This window comes from Ciconia boyciana, chromosome 8, assembly GCF_034638445.1.
Source record: "Ciconia boyciana chromosome 8, ASM3463844v1, whole genome shotgun sequence".
Classification (NCBI taxonomy): domain Eukaryota; kingdom Metazoa; phylum Chordata; class Aves; order Ciconiiformes; family Ciconiidae; genus Ciconia; species Ciconia boyciana.
The window spans coordinates 18062157-18077433 of NC_132941.1; the positions used below are offsets into that span (position 1 = coordinate 18062157).

Genomic DNA, 15277 nt, shown 5'->3' on the forward strand with positions numbered 1-15277 from the left:
TGGTTCAAGCTTTGGTTTAGACCAGGCCCTTGTTCATATTTTGTGTGGTACAAGCACTCATCTGCAACAGGAGACTACTTATCTCCCATCTAGTAAACCTGTTCCTAGGTTGATTATTAGTGTGCCAAACCAACAATCTTCTAGCTAAACTTGAAGGTATGCAAATATAATAGCATTCCAAAAAGAAAAAAAATTCAACTCAACAGCAACTACTTTTGCACAGGAACACCACATCAATTTAAAATTTATGGTCATACTGTATGCTAGTATCAGTTGAATGAGCCATTCAGTTCTTCTTCCTCCTTACTCCACCCACATACCTAAGTCAGTTAATTATTTTACAATAAAAACTGTGATAATTCAGAATTATATCAATAGGGTGTCTGACCATATTTGACTTCTCTGCATGAAGCTGAAACATATAAAATGAAATTATAAGCAAAAAAGAAAATTTCTTCATGTGTCAGATACATTGACAAATGACTCAGTCTGAGATGACTAAGATGTCAAATGGAGGTGGGGGAAACTCGTAGCTTGAGGAAGTTGTTAAACTTGAGTTATGTCATAAAATGCCCAAAATATTCCGTTTCAATGCATAGATGTAATGCCTTTCTTAAATAATGTAAGCATGGAAAACCTGCAAGAAATAAAAGTTGTGCTAAGCAGTGAGTTAGAGCAAATATACACTCTCAATGTATTCTAGGTTTCCCTCAGGCTTGTCTAGTGCAAATCCTCTTCTGCACTTCCCTAGAGGTATTTACAAATAAAGGCTCATACAAGCAAGCTCATATATCCCCAAAGTTTTCAAGGGTGAGTGTGTATATTTAAGACTGGAGACTGACCCACACTGAAAGTAATATGAGATGCTTACTTTGTCTTCCATCCTCTGTAGATTGTTGGGTCTTTCTTAGAAGTGACTACTGTTCTCTGGTGATTAATTGCTGAAAGCAAACCTAGCAACTGGAACCTTTAAAATTGCATTTGTCTATTGGTTATTTAACATTTTGTATGCAAGACAATTGCTAGCATTTATCATGGGCTAAGAATTAAAAACTGTATATTTTTAAAGGTATGTAAAAACATATTGTTTATCAGTTACTGTTAACTAACCCGAAACTTTTATGCAGCAGTATTACCACCTATGGGAGGCAGGAAAGAAGGAGAGAAGCACAGTATGTGCATAAAACTACAAAATGCACATTCCTGTTTCCTTATTGTTTACAAGAACTGACATACACATAGTATCTTGGTTTAACTTAAAAGCATTCAAATCTACATTTACTTAAAGAATTGGGGGAAGAGTGTTCCTTATGCTATATGTATGCTTCTGTGTCATCCCTCTCACCATATTTTGTACTGTGTAATGCATGATTACAGTAACTGAAATCTTTTAGCAAGATGACAAAACCAAGGATCTTCCAAACAAATTCTCTGCAAACAATAAGTTTGGCATGCAAATCTACTGACAATGGCCTTGGGTTTTTCTCCTTTCACTATGTAAGAACTGTAATTATTGTAATTAAAATAATGACTACCTCAGTTTCACAAATGAGACAACAGGTTCATTTACACAACACACTAACTGCATCTATCCCTTAGATGTCTTATAGTAAATATTAAAAGAATTGAATGCTCCAGAAGAAAATGCTCTCCACTTTATCTAAATTCTTTGAGGTCCAATATTTATGTTAAAGGTCCAGCCACACCTCATGTTAAGGACGTTTAGGGACCTATTAAGAATAAAACTCACTTTGGCAGAAATGGATACTGTACTCTTATTCTAATGCCCTCACAATGAGCCTGATTTTTAGATAAAGCTGAGGATGATAAGCAACCTGCAGTAGGTGAACAGAACACAGCAAGATAAGACCAGTCTTGTTGTGATAACCACATTCAAGTAATGCTTGCCAAAGATATTTAACTTGCTTTTTAATCTTTCTTTTATATTCCTGGAGGCTTGGGGTGGCAGAGGGGAGAATCTCTTCATGTTTCCATTTGTGAGCCTCTGTATCTCTGTAAGAAATGCTGCTTCACACCTTTATGCCTTGGAGGCCTATGTGCTCTTCTCTTCAATAAAGATGCCCACAGCAGCTTTGTCCTGTCTCCTTTCTCACAAATTAAATGCATGTCTTGTCACCCAGTTTGTTTATCCCTTCATGCTGAACTGAAATGGATACCTGTACTGCTGTATCTCTGTCTGAGAAACTACTTTCCTTTCTCTCTTCATATTTGAAGAAATGAAATATTGTGTACTGTTTAATGCTCTATCCATTAGACAATAGTTTGTGGTTTTTATGAAGAGTGATTGTAGAAACTCAATGGCTATGTGCCAGCCAGTGGCCACCTATCACAGCAGCACTTCCTCCATTATTAAAAGAGATTAAGGCATTGGCCCAAGACTGACTGGAAGTAACAATCAAAGCTTAGACAGGCAACTCAGAAATACTTAGGTCCCTTTGTTTATTTTCACACCAGTGGCAGTTATGTCAATATCCTGGTGTTACAAAACCTCCAGTTGTTAGCAGTCTGGCAAGAATAATAAAGATACAATGCAATTCAACTCAACCTCTGCTAAATAAACTTTGAAAGACTACAAAAAGATGTTGAAATGAAAGTCTGTTTTGAATTGGCGATCAGGGGAAAAAAACCCCAACAATTCCTTATTCAGGCATATAGAAAGTTAGTGAATTCTTCTGATTCAAGAGCTCCTCTTCTCTTTCATTCTGCAAATACTTTCAAAACTTACAAGCAGCAATCCTCCCAGTAGCAGCTACTGATGTACTGTACCAGAAAGACCTAGTTCATCATTAGTCTAAAACATGCTAACTAGACTTCTCTGCTCCTAGCCAATACCTAGTAACTATTCAAACCATTCAAGATCATCAAGCTTATTCACACAAGCTAGAACTTCTGTGCTGGCAGTAAGGCACTGAATATAGTAAGTTACACGAATTGGTTCTAATTATACTTCTGAAAACAGAATGTAGAAATGAATATTGAAAACTTGCTGTACATATAGGAAATCTGAAAATATCCCCCTAAGATTTTTGTTCACAATTATAATAAAGGTCAACCTGTTTCGTCAGCATATACTGAAACACTTGATTTCCTTTTACTGTTTTTCAGAGGAATTGATATATTTTAATGTCTGTTTTTAATGGAATCATCTAGGTTAAACTGTTTAACTGTGGGGCACTTAACTATAGAAAATCATAATATTTATAGATTTGATAAAGCTGAAACAGGAAACTTATACCTCTGAAGTTTAATAAAACATTTCAATTAAAGATAAGGCAAAATAATTCACTTATCCTTACTAGTCTGTCATCTAAATACATGTTTTACCTCTTTTAGGTAGATCTCTGTTCATTGCAGAAGATAACTAATATTCAGCTTCATATAACTTCATAGACGCGAAGTCAAAGCTTTACAGTGACCTTAGAGCAAAGGGAATTAGATGTCCCTCTATAAGGAAGTAAGCACATTCAATTTGAAACTTTAAAAAAGAAGACTAGCTCACACCTCTGTTCCTCTAGAAAAGCTTGAGCTTCGTTCCCAGATTCTTTTTTCTGGCACTCAACGTTAGAACAAGAAAAGATCATGCATGGTTTAAATTAACATCTACACCATTCTTGTGGTAAAACTGCTTAACGGGATTTTTGGTACAAGTAAAGCTCCTATTTCTTCCTTCTTGCCAAGGTCAAGATATGCCCAGCTAGTACAAAAACACAGCAATATACAGGCACTTCTTGCAGTTGTTTTTAATATATGCAGTATCTAGCCTTGGCATATGTTCTATTAAAAACAAAAGAAACTAAAAGTAATCACCCACTAAGGCAATGGAACAGGAGCCCTTAATGGAAAAAAACCTTCAACTATTTCAATGCTGACCCCAGTTTTAAGTTTATCTACTGTGTCACTGCAGAATAAAAATAGCGTAAATAAAATAGTTTTGCCCCATATATCTGGAATACCTTGTTTTACTTAGAATTGTCTGTTCTCTGCAAAACCTCTTTCCTAGCTCTCTACCTAAACTGACTACATTCAGCACCTTTTTCTAAACATGCAATGTGATTATGTAGCTGTGAATGCAATACAGAGTAAAAAAGTAAAAATATTGCTCTCTAATTCTGTTTGGAATAAATAACTAATATAACATTTGCATAATGCCTCTGACAGTCTGGTTAAACAGAAAACATCATACCTGCTCTTGTGGCCACTTCTGTCTGTCCTCTGGGGTTCTTGACTTTGCTTTAAAACCTCTAGGCACATCTCCACTGTGCTTAGCGGCAGATGGGATATTCAGTGACTTTGGCCTCCCCTCATGCCTGTTAGCACTGTGAACAGCTTCTCCCTTTGAACAAGTCTCTTTATAGTCATGTGCCATGTTTTCAGTCCCAGTGTGCTCTGGACTCATTTCTGTTGTACTATTAATACTGCTCATGCTCATACTCATTTTAATTTCTGCTACAATCTGGTCAATGTCCTCTTCCTGCTCTTCCAGCTCTGCATCCTCTTTTCTAGAATGGTATGGTGATATTCCCTGCAAGTTTCCATTAGCCTCTGCTGGGTAATAGTCTGGATAGCCACCTTCACTTTGACAATACTGTATGTTTTCTTCTTGGTCTTGAATTTCCAAAGATGACACTTCATCCTCCAAAATCTGAATGCTGTTATCTTGACCTTCCTGCCACTCTTGCCTGTCTGTCACCTCATTTTCATCTTGGTGCTGAATTTTACCTTCAGCCCATTCTTCTACAGCTTCCTGACATTCATCTGTTTCAACATGATGTTCTTCATGGGGAGCATACTCCTCCCCATTGCAGTCCATTCCTTCCAGGTAACTGTCATCCTCTGGACAGTATCTAATGTAGTATGTGATCCCCTCCTCTTCTTCTGGCAAGCCTTCATCATAATCCTCTTCCTCAGAGGTATTATTCACATAGTCAGAGCTGGAGTCACCATCTCCACTATGATCATTGCACTCATGTTCCACAGGTGTAGGACTACCTTGTCTGACAGTTGCTAGTTCTGCCTCCTTTGCTGCATAATCTTCAATAGGAAGGTCACTTTCTTCATTTTCAGGCTCCCTGTTGTGAGATGAAGTAGGGCAAGCTCTCACTCTGTGATCCAGCATGCTGGCTGTAGTGCTTTGCCGTTTCCTGTTTGCCATAGCCAACTCCTTATATGACAATCATTTCTAAGCAATGACTGTAGGGAAGATGGAAAAACACACATTCAGGAAAAGGTCATCAGTAGAGATCAGTGATGTTAATAGGAAACAAACTGATAGATTTATTTGGTAAAAAGGATGTGTTTGTAGATACTTAAACCAGATTCACAGACAGCTAACTTTTTTAAAATGCTCATGTTACGGAACCATGAAATCAAAGTAATAACTTGCACACTGAAAAGAACAAATAAAAAGAAGGTTCTACATTTATGCTAAAAGTATTCTAGTATAGTATCTCTTCTGCCAATTTGACAGAGAGTTAATCCTGAACCTTGAAATTAGTTTTCTATTTCTTTTTCTTGCCAGTAAGGGGTCATGCTTTGATTGCTATGCAGTAAACAGGAGCTCTTTTCAATTTTCAGCTTAGGCATTTCTTTAATGTGTACTGAAAGCATATGTTTAGAATCTGACCTGCTCTTACCAAAACTAAAGGAAAATAATTCTATTAACTTGGCAGTCACATAGGGCACTAAAGGATAATGCACTGCTATTAAAAAAGTTATTAAAAAAAATCACTCACTGGTTTATTAGCTCTTACTAGCTAGATGCCATTAAGTATCTCCCATTGTTAAACCAAACACTGTTTTTAGAATAGAACAGACTATTTCAGTTGGAAGGGACCTACAATGATCATCTAGTCCAACTACCTGACCAATTCAGAGCTGACCAAGTTAAAGCATGTTATTAAGGGCATTGTCCAAATGCCTCTTAAACACTGACAGGCTTGGGGCATTGACCACCTCCTCTAGGAAGCCTGTTCCAGTGCTTGACCACCCTCTCAATAAAGAAATGCTTCCTAACGTCCAGTCTAAGCCTCCCCTGGAGCAGCTTTGAACTATTACCAGAAGTCCTATCACTGGATACCAGGGAGAAGAGATCACCACCTCCCTCCACTTCCCCTCCTCAGGAAGCTGTGGAGAGCAATGAGGTCACCCCTCAGCCTCCTTTTCTCCAAACTAGACAAACCCAAAGTCCTTTGCTGTTTCTCATAGGACACTCCTTCCAGCCCTTTCACCAGCTTTGTTGCCCTGCTCTGGACATGTTCAAGGACCCTGTGTGCTGGTTTTGGCTGGGATAGAGTTAATTTTCTTTATAGTAGCTAGTATGGGGCTGTTTTGTATTTGTGCTGAAAATAGTGTTGATAACACAGGGATGTTTTAGTTGTTGCTAAGTAGAGCTTATACTAGTCAAGGACTTTTCAGCTTCCCATGTTCTGCCAGGTGCACAAGAAGCTGGGAGGGGACACAGCTGGGACAGCTGACCCAAACTGACCAAAGGGATATCCCACACCATATGACATCATGCTCAGTATATAAAGCTGAGGAAGAAGAAGGAAGGGGGGGACATTAGGAGGATGGCGTTTGTCTTCCCAAGTAACCATTACGCATGATGGAGCCCTGCTTTCCTGGAGATGGCTGAACACCTGCCTGCCCATGGAAAGGAGTGAAGGAATTCCTTGCTTTGCTTTGCTTGCGTGTGCGGCTTTTGCTTTACCTATTAAACTGTCCTTATCTCAATCCACAAGTTTTCTCACTTTTACTCTTGTAATTCTCTCCCCCATCCCACCTGGGGGGGAGTGAGCGAGCAGCTGTGTGGTGCTTAGTTGCTGGCTGGGGTTAAACCACGACACCTTAAATTGTGGGGCCAAGAACTGCACACAGTACTCCAGGTGAGGCTGCATCAGGGCTGAATAGAGCAGGATAATCACCTCTTCTGACAGGCTGGTTATACTGTTTGATGCACCCCAGGATGCCATTTGCCCTCTTGGCTGCCAGGGCATGCTGCTGACTCATCTGAGCCTGCTGTCAACCAGCACCCCCAGAACCCTTTCTGCGGGGCTGCTCTCCAGCCACTCCACTCCCAATTTATACTTGTGCCTGGCATGACTCTGTCCCAGGTGCAGAATCCGGCATTTTGACTTGTTAAATTTCACACCATTAATCATAGCCCAACACTCCAATCTATCTAGATCCCTCTGCAAGATTGTTTTTCAAACAATTTAATCTATATGCTAGGAAAAAAGACACACTTACGATAAAAGCTCATTAATTCTTCCCACTAAATATTTGTGCTACTTTAAATTACATATTTTTGTCTAAATACTGGATTCTAAATAAATAAGCAGAGATTATATAAACTGTATCAAAAACAGTCAAAATAAAGAAACGGCTAATTCTAGACAGGCTTGACAAGTGTGATCCACTGTACATGATTTGGATGGGGGAAACAACGTCCTTTCAGTATATATGTTTCTCTATGTATTTCATTGTTGTATGCTTACGATAAGCTTGACCTGTGCAGTTACTTAATTGGTGTGAACTGAGCTCAGACACAGGCTTCTGAAATGCTCCACGCAACTGCATGCTTTACTATATGCATATAACAAAGGTATTTCAGCCAACCACATGATCATTTTGACATAACCAGTTTCCTAAGTCTTGTGTGCACACATAGAGCAATAAAACTAGCATGGAGCTAGAGGATCAGAGGAGCTATATAGAGATGAATTTTTATATGAATTATGAATTTATGAATTTTGAGCATTATGAATTTATCAAAAATATCCTGGCACTGTAACTTAAGATGTCATAGATATGCCTGCAGAATTTCTGATATCACAAGGAAAACCCCAAACCTTAGTTTGTGATAAATCCAGGAATCTGATGCATCTATGGATTAGTGCAATCGCACCACATGGCAAATCTAAGCTCTCCCTGAAACAGGGATTCTAGATTCTAGCATACAAAGCAGAGATGCATGTTAGTCACAGGAGGAGACACAAAAGGAATCCAGTATGTGAAGTTCTTCTTAGTTATTGATACCTTGCAGAATTAGTCTTGATAGAAAGCTTTGAAGTAAATAGTATATCTGAAGGGAAGTTTAAATGAGAAAATCAGAGGAGAAGGCAAAACCTCCCCAGTGATTACTTGCACCTTCTCACCATTAAAAGAACTAGCAGACTTACAAGACTTAATCAATTTACACTGCAGTAGACCCTGCACAGAAGTCACTACAGTGTAGCTGAAGATAAAGAAGCACAAAGCACGTAACACAAGCACAGTTTGAAACTCATGATTCACATTTTCCTAAAGCATATGGAGATGAGAACCCTTTTTTTTAGCCAGACAGTGTAATGGAGGTTTTCCACCCACCTCTAAGAATCTTTGTTTAGTATCCAGGCCCTGAAACTCCCTTAAGTGGTATCACTGCAGTGATATCCTTTTATAAATTCCAGTAGTTGAATGTTCATAGATGTTACTTACCTGCAAGAAAATCCGCTGCATGCTAGATATTGTATAATAGTGCATGTCACAGGAAGCCATTTGTACATACTCTGAAAGCCAAAAGCCAGTGGCTAGACAGGGCATGAGACTAGAAACGGAGGGATGGCTGATGCATGGCAGCTACAACAGCTGTGGGGACATGGCCAGGTTAGGGGCTCTGAGGGCTCTAAGAAAATGGTTATCAGCTGGGCAGCATTAATGACAGCAGCTGCAGTTCTCCCCCAACAGTAGCATGTGAAAGTCCAGCATATGCACTATGGGAGGGACTGTGAAGGAAGAAATTCAAATAAATAGTGGCAGACTGGAAACTTTTTAGAGCATAGGTGATAAGAAATAGAGAAAGAAATTCCTCTCAAGCATGTCTAGCACTGACATACAAGAAGGACATAGGAAACTGGTTTTCAGTTAATTCAGTCTGAGGCCATGCCTGAAGACAGTGCTTTACCCCTGTGTGTTGAAATTGAGGCGCATGTTCCCAATGGAGGTAAAATAAGCCTGATTTTTCAATAAGAGGTAAGGCTGATCTTAATGCTATGGAAACTGAAGTTGCAAAGCAATCTCTGCACAACAATTACAATTCTAGTTGGTCTCCTTAGCTTTGCCATCTTCTCAGTCAGGCACTACTTTTTAGGAAACCAAGTACTGATCACATTAAAATAAAAAGGCAGAATTTATTATTTACAGCCTCTGAATTGCGGACTGAATGTGCACTGATTATACCATCTTCAACTATGAAATGTAACTTCTACAACTGTACTGACACATCTGAATTACTAAACAGTTTTCAAACACAAGTCTGAGAATTTCTCCTTATGGAGCTGTACATACATTTCTGTCAAGGAAACAAACAGCTGTATTTTAACTCAAATATTAAAACAGCCAAGGTAGCCTAGTTTTCTTCCACCGTTTCAAAATATATCTCAGGCTTCCTAGAAAAATACTTTAGTCTTACATTAGGCTTAGCATAACGTGAATCTTTTAAGACCTAAAATCGTTCTAGGCTTTTTCTAAGTTGTCTCATGTCACACAGCAAGGTGCTAGTTCCTGATGGCCACAGGTCCAAACTCTTCTGTCTCCTCACCTATAGAGATGTTAGTTTATCTATGTGGATGACAATTAACTGAACCCAATGTATTCAGATTTTAAAAGAACAAAAAGAACTTGGATTTTTTTTGAGAAATGCAATAGATACCAGATTTTTTACCACATGTTCTGCTATTCAGTCTACTGTGCAGAAGCCTTCTGAGTCACCTGCTGCAGGGATTAATATTTTTCCCAATTTTCTCAAGAAATCTATGATGTTAGAAGGCTACATAGCTAATATTCAAATATCAGTTACTAAGAATGCTCTTGAAATTGGAGAAAATACTGGATTTCTATCTAACACTACTCCAATGTCCTCACTCCTGTCCAATGAAGTGAAGAAAGGAGTAATGATTTGCTGGATCCAGAGGCACTTTATGAATAAAGACTTCAACTGAGTCAACAGGTCATTTCCCCTGCTTGGTGTTAAGACTCCATCCTACTTCTGATATCTCAGCTCCCTCCTTGATAGTGGAGAGTTAGGTCAAACTTCTATATCACTCCAAGTGTGTTTTTCAACTTCTGACTGGGGGGAAACGAAGTGTTCCTGAGAACATGGGGGGGTCAGTGCTGTATCCTTCTTTACTCTTCTCAGGATTCAGTAATTTTATCTTGCCGAGACAGGCAAATGCTGATTTGTGTTGTACACTGCACCACTAAAGCTCCATCAGTGTTGTCAAGATCAGTGATTAAGCAGCCAAGTTACACGGGGTTCTCAATAAAAATGTTCTGCTTTCAATAATGGTTTTGCTTTATTTTTCTTAAGTTTCCCTGCCTCAGCTCAATGTTGAGAGGAAATCAATCTCCAGAAAACACATACTGCATTTCTATGTGTCAGTAAAAAGGAGTATGCATAGGGGAACCAATCTCTGCTGCTCCTAGGAAGAGGACTACTGGCTTACAGCTGGAATTTATTCTAATCAGTGCTCATTACAGAGTCATTAGCTTTCTCCTGAATTCCTTGCACTTAATCCCAGACAGCTGCAGAGAGGGTTTATGGAACTTAACACTCCTACATCTTTTCACCTGTGTAGAAAGACACCTTCACTACCTTTTTCTCATGGAGAGAGACCAATTAAATTAGCATAAAAAATGGGAAATGGTACACAATTGTAAACATGTTGATAAAGCGAAATACCCAGTATAATATTCCTGGCTGTGTTTAAAGAACTGCTTTACATATGTACTTGATTCACAAGTTGAAGAGCATTCTAATGGGAACAAAACAAGCTCTCTGACAGTTTTTTATTTAATGTGCATAGTGATCTGAGGGGATTGTGGGTTGGGGGGGGTTGTTAGCTTCTTTTGGCAACAAACATGTACTATTGCATGCTTATCTACAGTCAAATGATCTTTTGAGCCCTGCTTTTGCAACCTATAGGTGAACCTAAGAGTGTTACTGGCCTCAATTTGATATACTCACTTTATCTTGCAAGGCCTCTTTCCTGTGCTTACTCCTCCCCAGGTTCCTTTCTTCATCTTCTCAGTCTCCTTTCTCCCACACTTCAAATATCCGTACCCTTTGTCACTTTTGACAAAATTCCCACCCAAGTTTTGCTTCCCTGAAATTGTTCAATAACCGCTATTTTCCCCAAATATCCAGTACAATCTAGCTGCTCTTAAATTGGTTCTAAAAAGATATACCTCTCTAACCTTTATCAGTCATCTTCAGACGTAAGTGCAACATAAGCATTGTTCCACTTGCATCTTCCATAAGCAATTTATTGTAATGCTACATTATAGCACGTATGGCCTACAGGCTTGCTTCTCTGATACTGAGCTGTGTTTTCAATGCACTGCTGACTGAAGCTATTATATATGTTAGCCCTACACATTCATAATCAATAAATGCTGTAAAAAAACACCCAACCCTTTCAACATGGACATATGTTTAGAACTGCTCTATTTACCAAGTTACTCAGTTCAACTGTAACTGAGATAATAGTATTTTTCAACAGAACTGCATCAGAAAATTCATGATGGCAGGACTTTACAATAATTATACCAGACTCTTTTCCAATAAGCAGATGAGTTAAAGTGGGAAAAAAATCTAACTTCAATTTCTTCAAAACAATTTTAATATCAAACTAATAGTATTTCTCAGTAGGCTTTCATTACAGAAGACTTAATAGACTCCCATCTGCTAAGTCAGCTGAGATGAATTGTGACTGAACTAGAATTAGAATTTTTAATAAGCAGATAACAGAACATGAGCCTGCCATGACTATGTCAGATTCTGCAGTCATCTGATTCCCCAAGGCCAAACTGCATTAACTTCATGTTCATTTTTCAGTAGATCTGACTCTACAAACCATGAGAATTCATCATGCAGAGCTCCAGAAGCAGCACAGGATAACCTGCCAACTCTTCTAAAGGAACCCTGATCCACCTGTGTAACTCACAGCAGACTAAGCATGTGGACACTGATTTCAGAAGGAGCACAATATCTCTAATGAAGGAAAGGTAGAAGGGCATAAAGCAAATGAGGACTGGGGATGTTGATCCCCCATACGTAGAGTGAGCCTGTGTAACACTAATCTTCTAGCATCTGTATATGGAAACAACACTGTGTCCTACAATCAGAACTACCACAATGTAATTAAATTAGGGTCATGTTGTGCTGTTCTGAGTGGCATCTCAATTTTATTAAATTGAGAAGTGTTTCTCTGAGTAAGGCTGGCACAGCCTGACACTAATTATTAGCCAGGCCTGTTAAAAATGTCCAACCCTTTTGAATTTAAAACAAAAAACTCCGAAAAACCACAACCTGTTATTTCAGGGAGGGGAAAGACCTAGGACAGAAGTTTCAGTTCTTTACTAGGACATAAGCAGAACTGGTACTTTTATGTCCAGGATGTTAGATCTGCATGTACCTGCAGATCTATACATGCAAATATAGTCAAACACAAATAATACATGCAAATATAGTCAAATGCATGCATGTCTTTTGCTCAATGCATGCTCAACAGGTCCAGCATATCCCAAAATGCCTGTTTCTCTGGGATTTTTGTGGCGACAGATGATTCAGGGGTGCTGTTTGAACCTGCAAGTCTTAGAGATGGCCAATGTCCACAGCCGCTGCCCCCCCCCCAAAAAAAAAAAACAAAACCACCTTTTGGGGAGGATCACCAAAGACACCTGAGAAATCTAGACATGTGGTAGTGCTAGGCTCTAGTCTCTGTGACTTGATGTCTCAGTTGGAGTTGGTTTGTTATTTATAATCCAATTAAATGGCTTCACCTATTTGTGAAAATATACCATAAAGAATACTTTCAAGTAAGGAAGTGTCTGGGTACAAAAATTATTAATTTTTAGCAGCTTAGATCTGATTTTTCTACTGTGAAACTTGAGATTGAAAACTGGACTGAGGTCTAGCATTTGTTTGTGTACAGAATTCCCATCTGAGGACTGACAGCCTAAGCCAGCAGTTAAGTTGGTCTTGTGAATGCCACTTCTGCCTTTTATGGTTTATGCTAGCTATCCTCTCTCAGAAAGCTTTCTACATATTTTATTAAAACTCTTTATGAATACAACAAGTATTTAGGTAAGCCACACTAATGCAACCTTGCAGATGTATGTCACTGTTCCACAGTGCTATTGACACTATTTAAAAAAAAAATAAAAATCAGGCAAACTCAAAGAGAATTAGAGAGGACATTGACTTTATGGGGAGTATATTTATTTCTATGAGTTGTCATGCATAAACAATACATTTGATTAAGAATTTTTTAAATTACTAAGATGAGTTTTTTCAGAAAACTGAACTGAAAATAGTCAGAAGCCATTTAGAAAATAAACTTCAATAAATAGGGAGTATATATGAATAAACCTGCAGTGTTTTGTCAGTGCTGTTGACAATTTAGGACATTTCCAGGAAGTTTAAAGCTTAACTAGATACGAATTTCCAGTTCTGTTGGCTCTTGCTAAATGCCCTGAACAATCCTATTTCCTCTTCCTTCCAAGAGAATTTTCATCCCAACCCACAACAGGAATGGGACGGCTAACACAAGCCAAACAAGTCTTAAATGAGCTCTTTTGCTATTTATTTTAAGATATTTCTACTCTCATATACTTGACCTCTTCTAGACAGTGGTCTAAAAATAAGAGTTGCAAACATAAAATGTGGATAGAATTAACAGCAACTTGCGATTTAGATTTTTCATCTTTTTCCTTCATTTAAAATAAAATCCAGCAAACTTCAAATAAGAAAATACATTTTAAAGCACTGTTGTTCGCAGCAAGCAGAAACCTCTTGGGCTTTAGAAATGCATTTTCTTTTGTCCTGTGAAATTCCATTCAAAATTGCCCTATTTTAATCTTACTCTTTCTCTTTTCCATGAGTGCCTTTAGAAAATGTTGACAGTCTGTCAAAAAAAAATTTATAAAATCAACACTCCAGTTAGCTATCTTTCAATATTTTTTCCTTAGCCTCTTCTGTCAAGACCTAGTTTCCCATCTCCCTGCTGGGCAGATGTAAGGCTGAGGCTCCCTCATGCCCAAAGGGAAGAAAGTACTTTACACCCTCTGAATAAACAAGCCAGAAAACCACCAAACACATCTTCTGAAGAGAAGAGATGGTCTGTGTTGCCTTACAATAACCGCTGTGAGTTTGGTAGCTCATCTGCAGAGGCTGAGTGGCAGTGCTGAGAGCAGCTGGCGTTCGTACAACACTGACCATATGTCTAGGTGTACACAATCCCTTGTTTTCAGTAAGGGCGAAAATAAAGTAGGAAGTTACAAATTAAAAATATCAAAAAAAGTTATTTAAATTTGTTAATTGTAGCAGCAACATGTTAAGTTCCAGATTCATGATCTTCCTTTTAACCTTAACTCCTCACCCTCACACAGTGTACATAAGTTTTATAATTTTATGATTACATATTATTTTATACCACCTGCCTTCTGCTTTGTTCAAAGCACAGCTGGAATAGTCCAGGAGGAAAAACAGCTAAAGGCAACTATAAATTCGGTGCTATTTAGTGTTTTGGAGCTTCAATTTATCATCTAAATATTATTTTAATATGCTTAACATAATCAAAACAGAATTAGAAAACAGCAAGAGATTTGCATGGGATGCACAGAGAAAGAATGATTCTTAAAGAAATGAGGGAAATGTGTGGGGGAAGTGAAAATGAGCAGCATCTAAAAATAGATGGCATTAAAATACATGACTCACTAGTTATCTCAAGGGTAGCTGCTAGGGTCTTCCTGCGTAGTTAAGGCCAAAAAAAAAAAATTCTCTTATCATTCACTGGTCACTCAACTGTCTCTACTGTGAATCTGAGGTAGTCACAAAAGATATTAATTTGGAAAAAAAAAATCACTGAACAGGCAAACAGGAAAGAAAATTATATATCCATTATTACCATTATGCTTATTTTATTAGTTTAACAACTGACAGTAGAGTGAGAAATTAAAGTTCTGAGATGATGCATGTTTCTGTATGTTAGGATTATTTCAGTTGCAGTCTTGCAGAAATTCTCCTTAAAGCTACAACAGCTGCAGTATACTAGATACCTCAACAGCCTAGGATTTCCAAAATACACATCCCTGTATCCACAGGCAATGTTTTTAAAATGAAGCAGACTGTCCTGAGTTACTACCTTCCTATAACAAAAATTTGTCAGCAAGCAAGGTTGCATTCTAAGTAGAATATTAAATGCATATGCATATATTG

At 38.2% G+C, this 15277-nt stretch overlaps 1 protein-coding gene across 12 annotated transcripts in view; it reads right to left on the bottom strand.

Moving 5' to 3' along the window:
* APBA2 (amyloid beta precursor protein binding family A member 2) overlaps positions 1 to 15277 on the bottom strand; it is a 110364-nt gene that overhangs the window by 41063 nt on the left and 54024 nt on the right. For all 12 annotated transcript variants that reach the window (XR_012043886.1, XM_072870827.1, XM_072870829.1 and 9 more), the window contains one exon: positions 4205 to 5211. Coding sequence is in view for 11 of the 12 variants with exons in the window: in XM_072870827.1 (XP_072726928.1) it covers positions 4205 to 5173 (969 nt within the window). In the remaining variant the exon portion in view is untranslated. The remainder of the gene's footprint in view (positions 1 to 4204; positions 5212 to 15277) is intronic.